We start from the raw sequence: 14,126 nt of genomic DNA on the forward strand, positions 1-14,126 counted from the left end.
TTGCACACCTCACATACACGTACTTTTTTTTTTTTTTTTTAATTATGAATGGGCTTACTCATGGCCACAGACTAGCCGAGGCGTAGACAACAAATGAACAATAACATAAACAAAGACAATAGAGGTAGCAACAGGCGGTCTTATCGCAAATACATTTATTTAATTCCGATAGTTTTACAAGTTTTTCACGGTGTTACGAAATCTTGGGACGCCAGAATCCCGATATCTCGCATTTCGGGGTATAGGATAATTAATCCTTTGCCTTTAACAGAAATTCGACATTTTGTTAGTTTGGAGTTTTGACTAATGGCCAGCTTTTAGGGGCTATACGTGTTTTATGAGACCGGCAAACGTTAATAATATTCTGTTTTTATTTAATATCATTTATTTTATGCAATTAGCAAAAAGTATCTATATATGTATACCTACTTACCTAATAGCCAAAACTTATAATATAAGAAATATAATTAATATATTTTGTCATAACACATTATATTCAGTACACACATGAAAAACACATGCACACCTCACGAGAGCAAATCACAATCACATTCTGAGAAATAGATACACTACATATATACACACTACAAATATACACACTACTAGTAGTACCTAAATCATTCAAAAATTGAAAATGCCTACCTATTAAAAACTATTAAATACTTTGGCAATAACAACGACTGACCAGACTTGCTATTTCTGGCCACAACCACAATTGGACAAGTAATCTAAAGTTGTCTCTTTTTCAATCTTAGTTTGACGCCGTTGACGGATTCGGTTATGATCCTATGAGCGAACTGGGGCTCGTCTCCGGGAGCGCCGGGGAGCACCTCGTACCGACGGAGGAAGTTGGATAGTGTCGCCTTCATCGCCACCCAGGCGTAACGGAAACCTGGAAATCGAAAAGCAATTAGGCAACTTCAATTGCGAGGTTTGAATGTTTGGTTGCATTATTTAGCGAATTTATAATAGAAAATCGGTATTGTCAACAACGGTTAAGACATTGATTAAGGATATAAATACTTCCTCCTCTATATTTTTAGTTAAATGATAGCTCCTTTCAAAGGTATCATTATCAGAGACGTCCAAATTAGACGGGTACCGTTTGGGCATTGGCCTATATTATTCCGTTGGAGTACTTCTTTCAACTTGAAGGTTTACCTATGCAATTCCTCGGTCCCGCGCTGAATGGCACAAAAGCGTATGGGTGTAGGCTGTTGAAGAACCTCTCTGGCTTGTACTTCTCGGGCTCAGGGAACATCTTCGGGTCGGCGAACAGAGCCTCGTAGTACACGACCACTTGCGTTCCAGAAGGGATGATTCTACCATCTGTGAAAGAAGGTTTAGGTTGTGATATAAACAAATGTAATACTAATACCTAAGTTAACTGATATTTATTATTAATGTTACATATCAGAAACACGCGGAACCGCGCTCCAGATTTTGATTCAAACATGTGGGTGTCCGCTATGGGACTAGGCTGGGCATGTCTGTCGCATACCCCCGGAAAGGTGGGTCAGAGTGGGTACTGAAAGGGCCCACGTACCCTGAGTGGGTACCCACGGGACACCACAGATGGCCGACGGAGTTAAAGCAGACCAACAAGGAGATGGTAGGACTATTTGGACGCATTCTACGGTGGTGGGAAATAACAGCCAATAGGAGGAAGGAAGCATGGAAAAAAGAGGGGAGGCATTCGCTAAATTTAATAAAAAATATTGTCATGGAAGATAAGATAAGATAAGATACCTTTTAACGGTAAATCATTTTGTAGCTGCCTTCCAATTTTTGTTAGAGTGGGGATGACTCGGATGCTCTCCTTGATGACAGCCTCGAGGTATTTCATTTCAATGAGATCGGGTTTGGTTGGTGGTCTCAGCTTGTCACTGTTGAATATGGAATTCTGTTCCTCGACTACTCGCTTCTGAATTTCTGGATACTTCGCTAAGCAGTACAGAGTGTGTGCCATCGTCATTGTTGTGGTGTAGTGTCCCTGCGGTACAATAAATATTACTATTGGTGAAAACATTTTATTTTAAGACTGCATCGAGCAAAATCAGCGAAAAAGGCAGTCACCGTTTAGTCGCTAGCGTTCACATCTCTTGATAAAAAAAAATATAATAAATGTCATTAATATCCCAAAGAGTGTGTTTACAACGAATCACCCTTGAAAATCTGAAATGTTTTACAATATAATAAATACACTTATGCAAAGTTGTACCTAAAACGTGATGAACGAGTGTCAGCGTTTAGTAAAATTTGTATAAAAAAATCGATGCTCATGCTATAAAATCGAGTGATTTCGAAAGCCAGATAACTGGACTACAACGAATCAGGCTTTTCCTATTTTTCCTCTTAAAGGCTACAGTGAAATTCAATCGTAAACGTAAACTTTCGTATAATTTCCATACATCCGCCATATCTGTCAAATTCTCCTTCTCCTCAGATGCCCGCTGTGGGCCGTTGGAAGCGGACGCGTACTTCTTTTTTCCAAGTTGACAGTTCGATTTGGCATATATATTGACAGAAATTCATGTCCGTATACGAATGATGATACCAGTGAAAAACTGTGTTCAAAATTAATAGGGTAAATAAATAACGTCACACGGAGATCTAGAGTCATTAAAATTTCGATTTATTTTTATTCACGAGTCATAATACTTAAAAAATATGACAAATTATTTAATAAAATATATTAATACAACCAAATCAGTATAATTAGCTTCTTCCTAATTCACTTAAAATGAAAAAAGTTTGAAGATTTGTTATTTCTTATTGGAATAAATTTTCATTGTGCTGGTATTCATATTACGTCATTTTAAAAACATATATGACATAATGTCAATATACTAGATAAACAATTTATCAACAAAATTCTTCACATTTTAGCCTAAACAATATAAACTATTAAAATTTTATTTATGAAGACGAAGCAATGTTGTTCACATAATTTCAGCAATAAAATTCTTAGTTTCAACCAGTTTTGTTGCTATTCTAAGATCTATCATGTGCTTTGAAAGTTAATGCAATGATATATCATCAAGAAATTGAAATCAAGACTCGACCTGCAGTTTCAGCGGGTTTTTGTGGCTATATCATCAGTTGAAAGAACGATATTTAAAGCCAGTGGCATCGCAGTGGTCTGGTTTACGAGTACCTATATTGGTTTCATGTGACGATGTTTATATAAATGTATCTATCAAACAACAACGTGCTTTTATTTCATTGATATTCGGTGCAAAACGATAACTCAGTAACGAAATAAAATTATCAGAAATGAATTTGGGTTTTTTCAGTGAACGTTTATATTTATGAAGTCGTTTATGAGGTCTTATGTCTTATCGGCGTGGCTTTGGCCTTTGGACATTTTTGTAATGCTTTGTAATAAGGTAGGTGAGGTATCTAAATCCCTAATTGTAATAGCTTTTTTTGAATGAATTACAATTTAATTATTTAAATAAAAAAGTGGTCCACAAACATACACATCCGCTTGGTCCGCTAAAATAATTTAAGTGCCCTACATAATAGGTATATTTAAGATTAACAATCAGTAAACATCATTAATTACGCTCAAATGCTTATGTTTCAGTACAAATTGGGTGAAATATTTCCGACATAAAACCTAAAGGTAAAAGTACAATTTGCTAAGTAAACTGTCAATCTAGATTAATTATAATAGAAAGAGTCTTATAAGTTAGCTTACTGAAGATTTTGAACAACAAATAGGTACTAAATAAAATACAATTTGTTTTTCCATGACTCATGTAGGCCGTATTTTACTATAGACCATTTTAAATCTAAGATGAAATTAATTCATGATAAAAGCTAATAAGGCCCGGTAGTATTTTCTGTTATTCTTGAACTTGTACTATGACTAATTGTAAGAAGGCCCACTGTCAGTGCCAGTAACAAGGCCCGGTTCAGAACCAACATGGTATGTTTTTTTTATAAAATGGATTTTTCAAAAGCTGTATTAAGAAACATGAACTAACTAACTAACTATTTTGGCTCAGCGATCCAAAGAGAGTCTTGGCCTCCGAAACGAGAGCGTGCCACCTGTCCCGCTCCTGCGCAACTTCCTGCCAGTTACTGACGCGAAGCTGAAGTAGATCCGCCGCCACACTGTCTTCCCAGCGATACCTGGGCCGACCCACCGGACGGCTACCAGTCGGACGTCCCAAGAACGCCTTCTTGACAGCCCGATCCTCTCCCATTCAGAGTAGGTGACCGAACCAGCGAAGTCTGTGCGCTTTCGTTTCGCCGATGATATTGGGTTCGGCCACTAACTCCTCGATCTCGGCATTTTTCCAGATCCTCCAGGTGCCGTTATCTCTCTGAATAGGTCCCAGGATCTTGCGATAAACTTTTCTCTCTGCTACCAGGAGCTGACCTTCTTCTTTTAGTGTTAGGGACCAGGCCTCACAGCCATACATTAGGATAGGCCGTATAACGGTTTTATATATCCGTAACTTTGTATGTTTGCTGAGAAGCCCGGACACCAACACTTTGTGGAGGGCTGCACTGCACCGCAGGGCGTTTTGGATGCGTATTTTGATCTCCTCCTCTCTGGTGTTTGTGTCGGTAACAGTAACAGCAACAGTAGCAGTGTAAGAAACATGAACAAATGAGAAATATATATTGAATTGGTTTGGTCATAATATCCTGATTATTAATAAAACTATTTCAGTTAATATAAAGGTGGGCCTTATATGCCTCACCTGACCTTATTCGTTCACATTTAGATCCTATAACTATATTTGGTCACTTTGGCCGTCACTACCTATTTGATGCCGATTGTACTAACAATTAAAAGTACAGCTCATATGTACTTTTACCTGTACTGAAACTTAAGCATTTGAGCGTAATTAATAATGTTCACTGATTATTAACATTACGTGTTAAAGAACTGTGTCCCGATTTGGGCCATGGTGCGTCCATTAATGAATCGCATACTAACGGATAGAGGTTTACGAGTACATTCACAGAAAAATGATTATAGGCAACCCAATACTAGTGGCTTAGTTGCCGTTTAATGATTCTGAATCTGAAGATTCTTCTTGGATACTGTCAAATCTTATAAAATATGTCACCCATTTCTGTTCATGGAGGTTTTATTAGTTGTGTTAGATGCCTCGCATACCGTTATTACCAAATAATGGGCTGATAAGGCCCGGTAGCAACGAGATCGTACCGTATACCAAAAATAAGGGAAGAGGGGAAATGGTCGGCTCCCCGGTCCAATCTATGCTATATTTCTTCATGCTCTTAGCAACTAGGGCAAGTTATATATCATTTTTGTATAATCTAGGGACGAGGAATTCAGTTTTTAAATAATCGTTATAGGTATGTATAACGATTCATACAAATAAACTGATTTTTGCACAATAAATGAATATTATATGTATTTTTTTACAATCACAGTGTGGTGATTTGTACTAAATAAAAAAATTGTTAAATTTTGCTCATTTATTCTCCATTCTAAAAAGTATCACTATAAAATAGGCACTCATATATTTTTTCTGAATAATAATTGTGGCACCGCACGTGGCAAGTCAAACATTAAATATTGAAATAAAATTAAATAAAATAATCATCTGGCATTTGAAAAGTGTGAATACAATGTTTTTATATTTTACAGATAAATTACAGGTGATAATTTTACAAATGAAATGAGTTTCTGCCACCAGTGCCACCCTATTATAAAGCCTTAGAGGATATAACCAACGGAGACGCCATGTCTAAAATTTTCGGTACAAAATAGTCTGCCGTTTTTTGCGGGGGAGGGGCACATCAAATGTATAGGTACGTCAAGTCAGCCAAACGTCAGTCCATACATATGGTTGACATGTGGTTGACCATTGGCCGCCTATTTTCGACAGAGGGGAACGCCTGTTAATGGCGGCTCCATTGTTAATTACTCCGAGTATAAAGCAGTAGACTTTTTTAATAATAAGGTATGCCCACCAAATACGCTCATAAGAACGATATATTCTATCGATATAGGCTATGAACTATCTAATGATATACAGGGTGTAATCGTTAAGTGTAGTCAGGCTATAATTCCGTAAATATAACAGATATCAGAAAATTTCGAATTGATATAGAGAGCGCGTAATCCAATGAGTAAAATACATTAATATTTTTATTCATAAAAGCAGAAATATCCCAAACATTAACTTTAAACCCTCCCTAACTCCTAAATATTTAGTACGATGACTCACCCCTCAAAGAACGTTGGTGTCGTAAGAGATAAAACTGCTTGAGATTATTATTTAATAAACGGTAGTTTTATTATTCTATTACAGTTTACTATCGCAAATAATGAATCTCAAGCAGTTTTGTCTCTTAGGACACCGACGTTCTTTGAGGGGTGAGTCGTCGTACTAAATGTATGGGAGGGTTTGAAGTTAATGTTTGAGATATTTCTACTTTTATTTAAAAAAAGTTATAAATGTAATTTTACTCATTGGGTAACGCACTTTTGATATCAATTTGAAGTTTTCTGATATCTGTTATATTTACGGAATTATAGCCTGGCTACACTTAACGATTACACACTGTATAAGTTACTTCAGGACGCGCCATGGACCAGAACCCATACTATCCGGGACACAGTTCTTTAATATTATGTAGGGCTAAAAAGGCCCTCTGTCAGTGCGGGTGACAAGGCCCGGTCCTGGGCCTTATTGAACGTATGAGATGAAATCATCATCATCATTTCGGCCTATATACGTCCCACTGCTGAGCACAGGCCTCGTCTCATGCGCGAGAGGGCTTGGGCTATAGTCCCCACGCTAGCCCAATGCGGATTGGGATGAAATGAGATGAAATAGTACATTTATATATTTTAATATAGGTAATTATGAGTTATTTGATTTCCCAATAAGTTTTAAGTAAGCATCACTTACTGACTTACAAAAGTATAAGTGTAGTACCTGAATTTTATTAGATGTTTTTAAAGCTTTATTATTAACAGAGCTTTAAAAATTAAGTTATAAGTGAAATTAAATAAGCGTCTTTAGTTGTAAAAAAATATGTTACAAGACCTATAAGTAATAAAGGGATAATTTTAGATATAGTCCACTTTTTTCGAGTAGATAGATGAGATGATTTCTTATATTTTTAATAATAAAACTCCTAGGTTTAATTCGGTCTGTCTACAAACCGCATACCTACCATTGCCCACCACCACACTGTTAACTGACAGTCCGTAAACCTTATTACAAAAGGCATAAGGTCCACCGATGGACAGTTAAGAGCGTCGCCGTTTTGAACCTATCTTAATACAAAAGTCAACAACGAAAATAATTAATTACCTAATACGTCACATACCTATGACATGACATGAACAAACAAGGAAAGCTATATATAAAAAAGTGTTTTTTCTCTGTCTTCTCACAAAGGAAAGCTGTGACAGTTTGAATTCCTCAAAGAAGGTTAGTAGTTAACACTAAACTCGAAGCAGCACCTTTAAAAAAACATTAGGGGTCACTGACCTGTCCCAGTAAATTGAGGTAGTGTGCGTGAGCTGCGTTTGTGTGTGAAATGGGGTAATTTGACAGAATCTGAAAATTTACCCTCCTCTACGCCCTCTTAACATTTTGATTCTAACGTAGTACAAAAAACAAAAACAGAAAATTTTAAATGAAGAATTTTATGGTAGCAGAGGAAAAAAAGTCGATGTTATATGCTAAGTTCTAATTTTGAATACTTAATTTTTTACCTAAACCTTTGTCAGTAACTATTGACGTAAATATCAATGAACAGTATGTAATAGTATATATATTATGCTTTACAAAAATCTTACAGTGAAACAGAGCAGACTGATTTCATCATTGATGGTCTCATCCGGAGCAGGATCGCCATTGGGCAGGGTACTTAAAAGAAAGGAGTCGAGAAGGCAAGCCTTTTCCGATACTTTCTCGTGAACCAGAGCGTTGACATCAACGGTAGCGTTCCTGTTGTTGCTCTTAATCTCATCTATGAATTCATTTAGCTTCACTCTTCTCTCTCGAATAAGCTGTAAAAATTACGAACATTACGTATATACCCGGTGTTACAGACTACACGAGCAAATAATTAAAACATAGATTGTACCTACTCCTCAAACGGTGACAGTTTTGTTCAACAACTTTTAAAAATTATGAAGTATTTCCAAGGCATTTGACAGAGTCTGGCACGACAGCCTAATAAGCAAGCTATCCGCGTATGGGATCTCCACTGGCCTGCGCTTCTGGATCACTGACTTCCTGAGGGGCCGATCTATTCGAGTTGTCCTTGATGGATGCTCGTCTGATCTTCTGGCTATTAACGCCGGGGTGCCTCAGGGCTCAGTCCTCTCTGCAACCCTCTTTCTGCTGCACATCAACGATCTGCTCAAGCCTGGTATCTTTGGGTATGCGGATGACAGCACGGTTGCAGAGAGATACCTTTCTAACGCGAGAGCCAGTGTAGGTGACATCGAAACCCTTAGAGAGACCATGGTGGAGCGGTTGAATTTGTCCTTGGAAGCCGTGTCCGAATGGGGCGAGGCCAGCTTGGTTGGATTCAACGCCACCAAAACACAGGCGTGCCTATTCACCGCAAAACGGAGCCAGTTCACCTTGGCTCCCACTTTCCGGAATGTGTCCCTTCCCGTGACCAACCGTCTTGAGCTTCTTGGTCTAAGTCTAAAATCGAACCTAAACTTCGGGTCGACTATTGAGTCCAGGGCTAAAACTGCTGCCAAGAAACTTGGTGTCCTATTTAAGGTGAGGCGGTACTTCACGCCGAGTCAGCTTCTCTCCTTATACCAAGCACAGGTCCGTTCGTGCATGGAATACTGCTGCCACCTTTGGGACGGTTTCGCCAAGTATCAGCTGGCGGCCCTGGACTCAATAGAGCGCCGGGCTCATAGACTTTTAGGCGATGACCCAGCTGTCAAATCGAAGTTACAGAGCCTCGATCATCGCCGAAGAGTCGCATGTCTATCGGTGTTCTATCGGATACATTCTGGAGAGTGCGCACAAGAGCTGCATGACCTGATCCCACCATCCCCTTTCCATCATCGGACATCCAGGCGCGGGGAGCGAATGCACCCGTTCGTGGTTAGTATTCCATTTGTCCGCACAAAACGATTTGCCTCGTCTTTTTTGGTAAGGACGGCTAAGGAATGGAATGCGCTCCCGGCATCTGTATTCCCTGAAAAATATGACCTCGGTCTCTTTAAAGCTAGAGTGAATAGGCTATTACTGAACCGGTGAGCTACATCTTAGGCTCTGTCTTCACTTTCCATCAGGTGTGACTAGAGCCAATCGCCGATCAGTTTATTATAAAAAAAAAAAGTATTTAGACTCCCTATTTTTCATACAAAATAAATATTATCTTCAATGGACGCCATCGCCACGCCATATCATTGTGATTGACATTGCTTGTCAGGCCTTAAACATAACAAAATTCGCAATACATTGCGTTTTAGAATAAATTTTAAAGTGTATTAAAAATCAAACCACAAGTTATTTTTAAAAGTTGCTGAACAAATGTTGGGCAGTATGAGGAGTACAGCCTACAATTTAATGTTTTGCTCGTATTACAGGCCACACCCGGTATAAGATGAACACTCTTGTTATGTCTTATTACATCGACTAATTATAGTAACTGAAAATTTTAATGTTATAACGTACCTTATCGCTGTAGCCTCTAATTGTTTTGATGGTATCCATCATTTCCCGATAATTTGGTGTCAGTTTAAAGACGAAGCTGATATTCCTCCAGTAAGAGAAATAATTTTCGGTAATGATTTTGATAACCCTGAAAATTAAACGAAAATCAAATTTGGCGAAGTGTATAAAAAGTAGTTGGTGAGAATTTCATTCGTTTGCACCTATGAAATAAAAAAATACATTTGGGTTCAATTTTTCATGTTAAGGAGAAATGAAGCGTTTCATTGATATTTCTTAATATTATGGTGACAATACGGCATATAGTATTGTAAAAGATAAGACTTACCTAGCGCTGGCGTCTAGATAAGGGTGGTCAGGATTGGCGAGCATATTGTGATCGACTCCCATTAATGTGTTGCACAGGATGTCAAACATGAAAGGTCGAAGGTATCTGTATATATCCACAGGGGCCTTGTCCACGTATTGGTCGAGCACTTGGTAGAGCGCGTCGGTGCGTGAATTCACTGCGTCGACGCGAGCTTCTAGCGTCTTGAAGTGGAAACTAGAAGTCATCAGTTTACGAGTCGATTTCCATCTTTCACCTAAACAAGTAGATAATAAATTACAATTTAAGTCGAAACGACTAACCACAACTTCGTTTTTAATATATGGCTGTGTAACGCTTTGAATCGACAAGTTGCCATTAGATCATATTGTAAGTGTTAATCACCTTCTGATGTTGAGACAGAGTTTCCGAAGAAAGGCATCACAGCAGCGTTCCTTTCAGTGGGCTTGGCCAATTCTGTCGGATGTGCAAGGATCGTCTAAAAAAATAATTTATTAGTTATCATTAGCCACATATTGCGTAAAAGTTATCTGTTTATTGATTTTTTTTATTTCTTTATACGTATTGATATTATTTGTTTTATGCTTATCTTATTTTTTGTTTCTTATTTTTTGGTATACAATTGACGATCTCTTTGTGAATTTTTACTATTTTTAAGTGAAAATAACATGTATTTTCCGATTAAAAATAAAATCTAATCTACATAATTAATCCACTCAGTGCAAATTCTGGAAGCCGTAAGGTGTCGCAAAAAAGCAGAAACAACGCTACGAAGATGACGATAAAGACAAAGTTATCCTAATCTGTCCCTAGTGTATGGCAGGTGTGGAACACTGGGCACTGATTCTGATGCAAATGCGAGGTATTTTGCACAAAGAGCTCCCAGACAATGGACAGTTGATAACGGACAGGTAAGTCAGACTTTTCCGCAATCAAAAGGGCTATGAAAATTCTTTATCGTCTTTTCCACGCCCATTTGAATGTAATGTTTTAAGAAATAGTAAAATAGTAGTTTGTGTTACAAGGGATGAAAATGATATATTTCCGTCAAGGGCGTACATTGAATCCTGAATGAAGCGATGGATTCTAAAGTAGAATCCTGAGCGTAATGAGGGATTCAAGTGTTAACCTAGAGGTAAACGCTACAAAGTATGTGTTTATCTATATAAGTATGTATATCGTTGCCTAAATAGCAGATATAGTACAAGCTTTGCTTATTAAATAGTTTTGGGGTAGGTTGATCTGTGTAAAATGTCCCCTGATATTTATATAAGTATTTATAAAGGAGGTACAAATTACCTTCCAACAATATTATTAAAATGTAATCACAGTTGCAATAAGGTAAACGTACTAGTGCTCGACATGCTAATGCCCAATAGATGGCACCTTACTGTTAAATTACCTCTATTGACAATGGCTTATGTTTCAAGATGACATGTACTGGGACCGCGTCGAGCACTAAGTTTACCTTACATGTCAATTATACTTCTGTGTTTTTTTATGAGATTATCCTCTTTGCTGGGAAGTCCAAGCAATCGGTACACGGTAATGACTCCGAGCGGTAATGATACGGGCAAAAAAACCCACTTTTACCTCGTTCAAGAATGATTGATTCTCAAGATTAGAAGACAAGTTTAATTGTGCACGTTTCATTTCTAATACAGTGAACGCGAAATAAATAAACATGTATGGGACATAGACGACCAACTTTATAAGGCTTGTGTTGTGTGTACAAGCCAACGATACAGGTATACTATATACAAACACTTAAATATATAGAAAACATCTATGTCCAGAACATTATACGGTATTAATTAATTCATAAATATCGAAAATTCATTGCATTTTCGAAAGGATTTTTGTAATTAATTATCAGTAAAGTGTCATTCTATGGAACTTGCTAACTATGTAAACAAACCGCCATATTGATTTTGTCTCTGAATGATAAATTTACTTATGACTTTTGTTTACATATCGGCATTAATGTAGGGCTCCGAGTGCTGAGCGACCAGGAAGAGACATGAACAGAAAATGTACCTACACCAATAAGATGAAAATGCTGAGGTGGGCAGCGGGAGTGACGAGACTGGACAGACTTTGAAATATATATGTACGAGGCTCTTTCAAGGTCGCTCCCATTGCAGAAAAGATGGCTGAAAGCCGTATGAGATGGTTCGGACATGTGATGAGACGTGACGAAGAACTGATTCAAACTGATTCCAGTGTTGTTTTACCTACGTAGTGAGACAGAAATTATACAAAATACATTTTTTAACTACCTACGAGAAATTTTCCAAAATATTGTTGTCTTACCCCGACATCGTCAGATTCACACAGCATCACCCACTCCTCGGCGCCAACCGTCAAACGATAGTTAGTCATGCCGTATTGTCGCCATTTGTCTAATAAGATCTTAGACACACCTGTAAAAGTGACAGAAGTTATGTAATACGAGTCTGATACTTCATATGGTCGTAATTCCAAATGGGAAATTGTTTTTAGGTTTAATGCGATTTCCCAAAAATATTAATAATAATCTTCCTTGTGAATTATTATAAATAAAATAATTTGTGAAAGGATTCGTGTCAGTTTCATCAACATGCAATTAGATCACCTTACTAAGGTATGTCTTAGGTACAGGGTGCGTAGCCAACATGCCAGTGTTTAGGATTCCGTACCCAAAGGGTAAAACGGGACCCTATTACTAAGACTCTACTGTCTGTCCGTCCGTCCGTCCGTCCGTCCATCTGTCTCCAGGCTGTATCTCACGAACCGTGATAGCTAGACAGTTGAAATTTTCACAGATGATGTATTTCTGTTGCCGCTATAAAAATAAATACTAAAAATAGAATAAAATAAAGATTTAAGTGGGGCTCCCATACAACAAACGTGATTTTTGACCGAAGTTAAGCAACGTCGGGCGGGGTCAGTACTTGGATGGGTGACCGTTTTTTTTTGCCTTTTTTGCATTATGGTCCGGAACCCTTCGTGCGCGAGTCCGACTCGCACTTGCCCGGTTTTTTATGATCCGTAGTCAACAAAACGCAACTGTCACTATCGCACTAATATGAAAGAGTGATATAGAGACACAAAGCGTTTCGATGTCATAGCAAAAGCGATTGTCACCTTAGTTAGACGTACTTTATGCTTTTCCACTTTTATCACCTCTTACAATTCTAATAAAAGCGGATTTATACCGCTTGGACGTTATAATTGGACGCAATTATGCCGGTACTTTTATTTTGATATACCAAATCGTTAAAAGGGAAAAAACGATTGAAATGTTTTTATTATGAACTCATAAGTAGCTGGATCACAAGAGTCATGGTATCTAAACAATATGTACAAGTACTCACCATCAGAATCAAATCCGAGTTCCAGAGCATTTCCAATGATAGGCAGCCCGTCCGATCCATTAAACTTGCTGAGTAGTTTTTTAGCTCGCGTGTTCCTGCGCTTGTAGTCGTAATAAAACACCAGTCCTATGAGCACACACAGGAGGGTAGCCACGAGAATCATCGTGATACTAAAAAAAAACAAAGTTTGAATAATACAAGTAGCTAACATCCAGTGGACATTAAATTTTAATGTTAAATTAGGTAAGTACATGTTACGTCGTATGTTAACTAATACTCCATACCCGTGACGACTGCCAATAAAAGTCTTTAAAACACAAACATACCCATAATACTTCCCTCCGTTTTTTATGGGGTAAATAAAACAAAGACAGATATTACTCGACCGCAATTAGAAAATAGAAAAAAAACGGTCTGTATACACGTATTTATCAGATAAGTAATTACCGTCACGTTGTAATAAAATACATAAATATGAATATTAGATATCAATTGTACACGGCTTAAAATCAAAATATTATATTAAATGATCACGATGAAATACTTCATAACAGTGTCTAAATATATCCATGTTTTTGTATGAGAATAAGATACCTATATATTTTTGTATTAAAAAAAAACAAGGCTACTTTCATCAAAATTCTATGAAAAACTAATTAGATATTAATATGTCAAAGGTATTTTAAGGAGCATCTTATCGAGATTAGTCATGCATAGAGCGTGAAGAAATAAACATAAAAAACACGTAATTACTCTTGTGCGACGAATTACTGATAATTTTTA

General features: G+C 37.5%; 1 protein-coding gene across 1 annotated transcript; it reads right to left on the reverse strand.

The window, feature by feature from the left end:
• Positions 1-612: 612 nt before the first annotated feature.
• LOC134666416 (cytochrome P450 4d2-like) lies at positions 613-13,924 on the reverse strand. The gene is made up of 10 exons (XM_063523552.1): positions 13,791-13,924; positions 13,344-13,513; positions 12,301-12,410; positions 10,372-10,465; positions 9,988-10,243; positions 9,663-9,789; positions 7,808-8,020; positions 1,750-1,993; positions 1,162-1,329; positions 613-892 (listed from the first exon to the last, which is right to left on the reverse strand). Exons 2-10 carry the CDS (start codon positions 13,504-13,506, stop codon positions 729-731), a joined length of 1,539 nt encoding a protein of 512 aa, XP_063379622.1. The 5' UTR covers positions 13,507-13,513; positions 13,791-13,924; the 3' UTR covers positions 613-728.
• Positions 13,925-14,126: the final 202 nt, after the last annotated feature.

The sequence above is a fragment of the Cydia fagiglandana genome, chromosome 8, assembly GCF_963556715.1.
Source record: "Cydia fagiglandana chromosome 8, ilCydFagi1.1, whole genome shotgun sequence".
Lineage (NCBI taxonomy): Eukaryota > Metazoa > Arthropoda > Insecta > Lepidoptera > Tortricidae > Cydia > Cydia fagiglandana.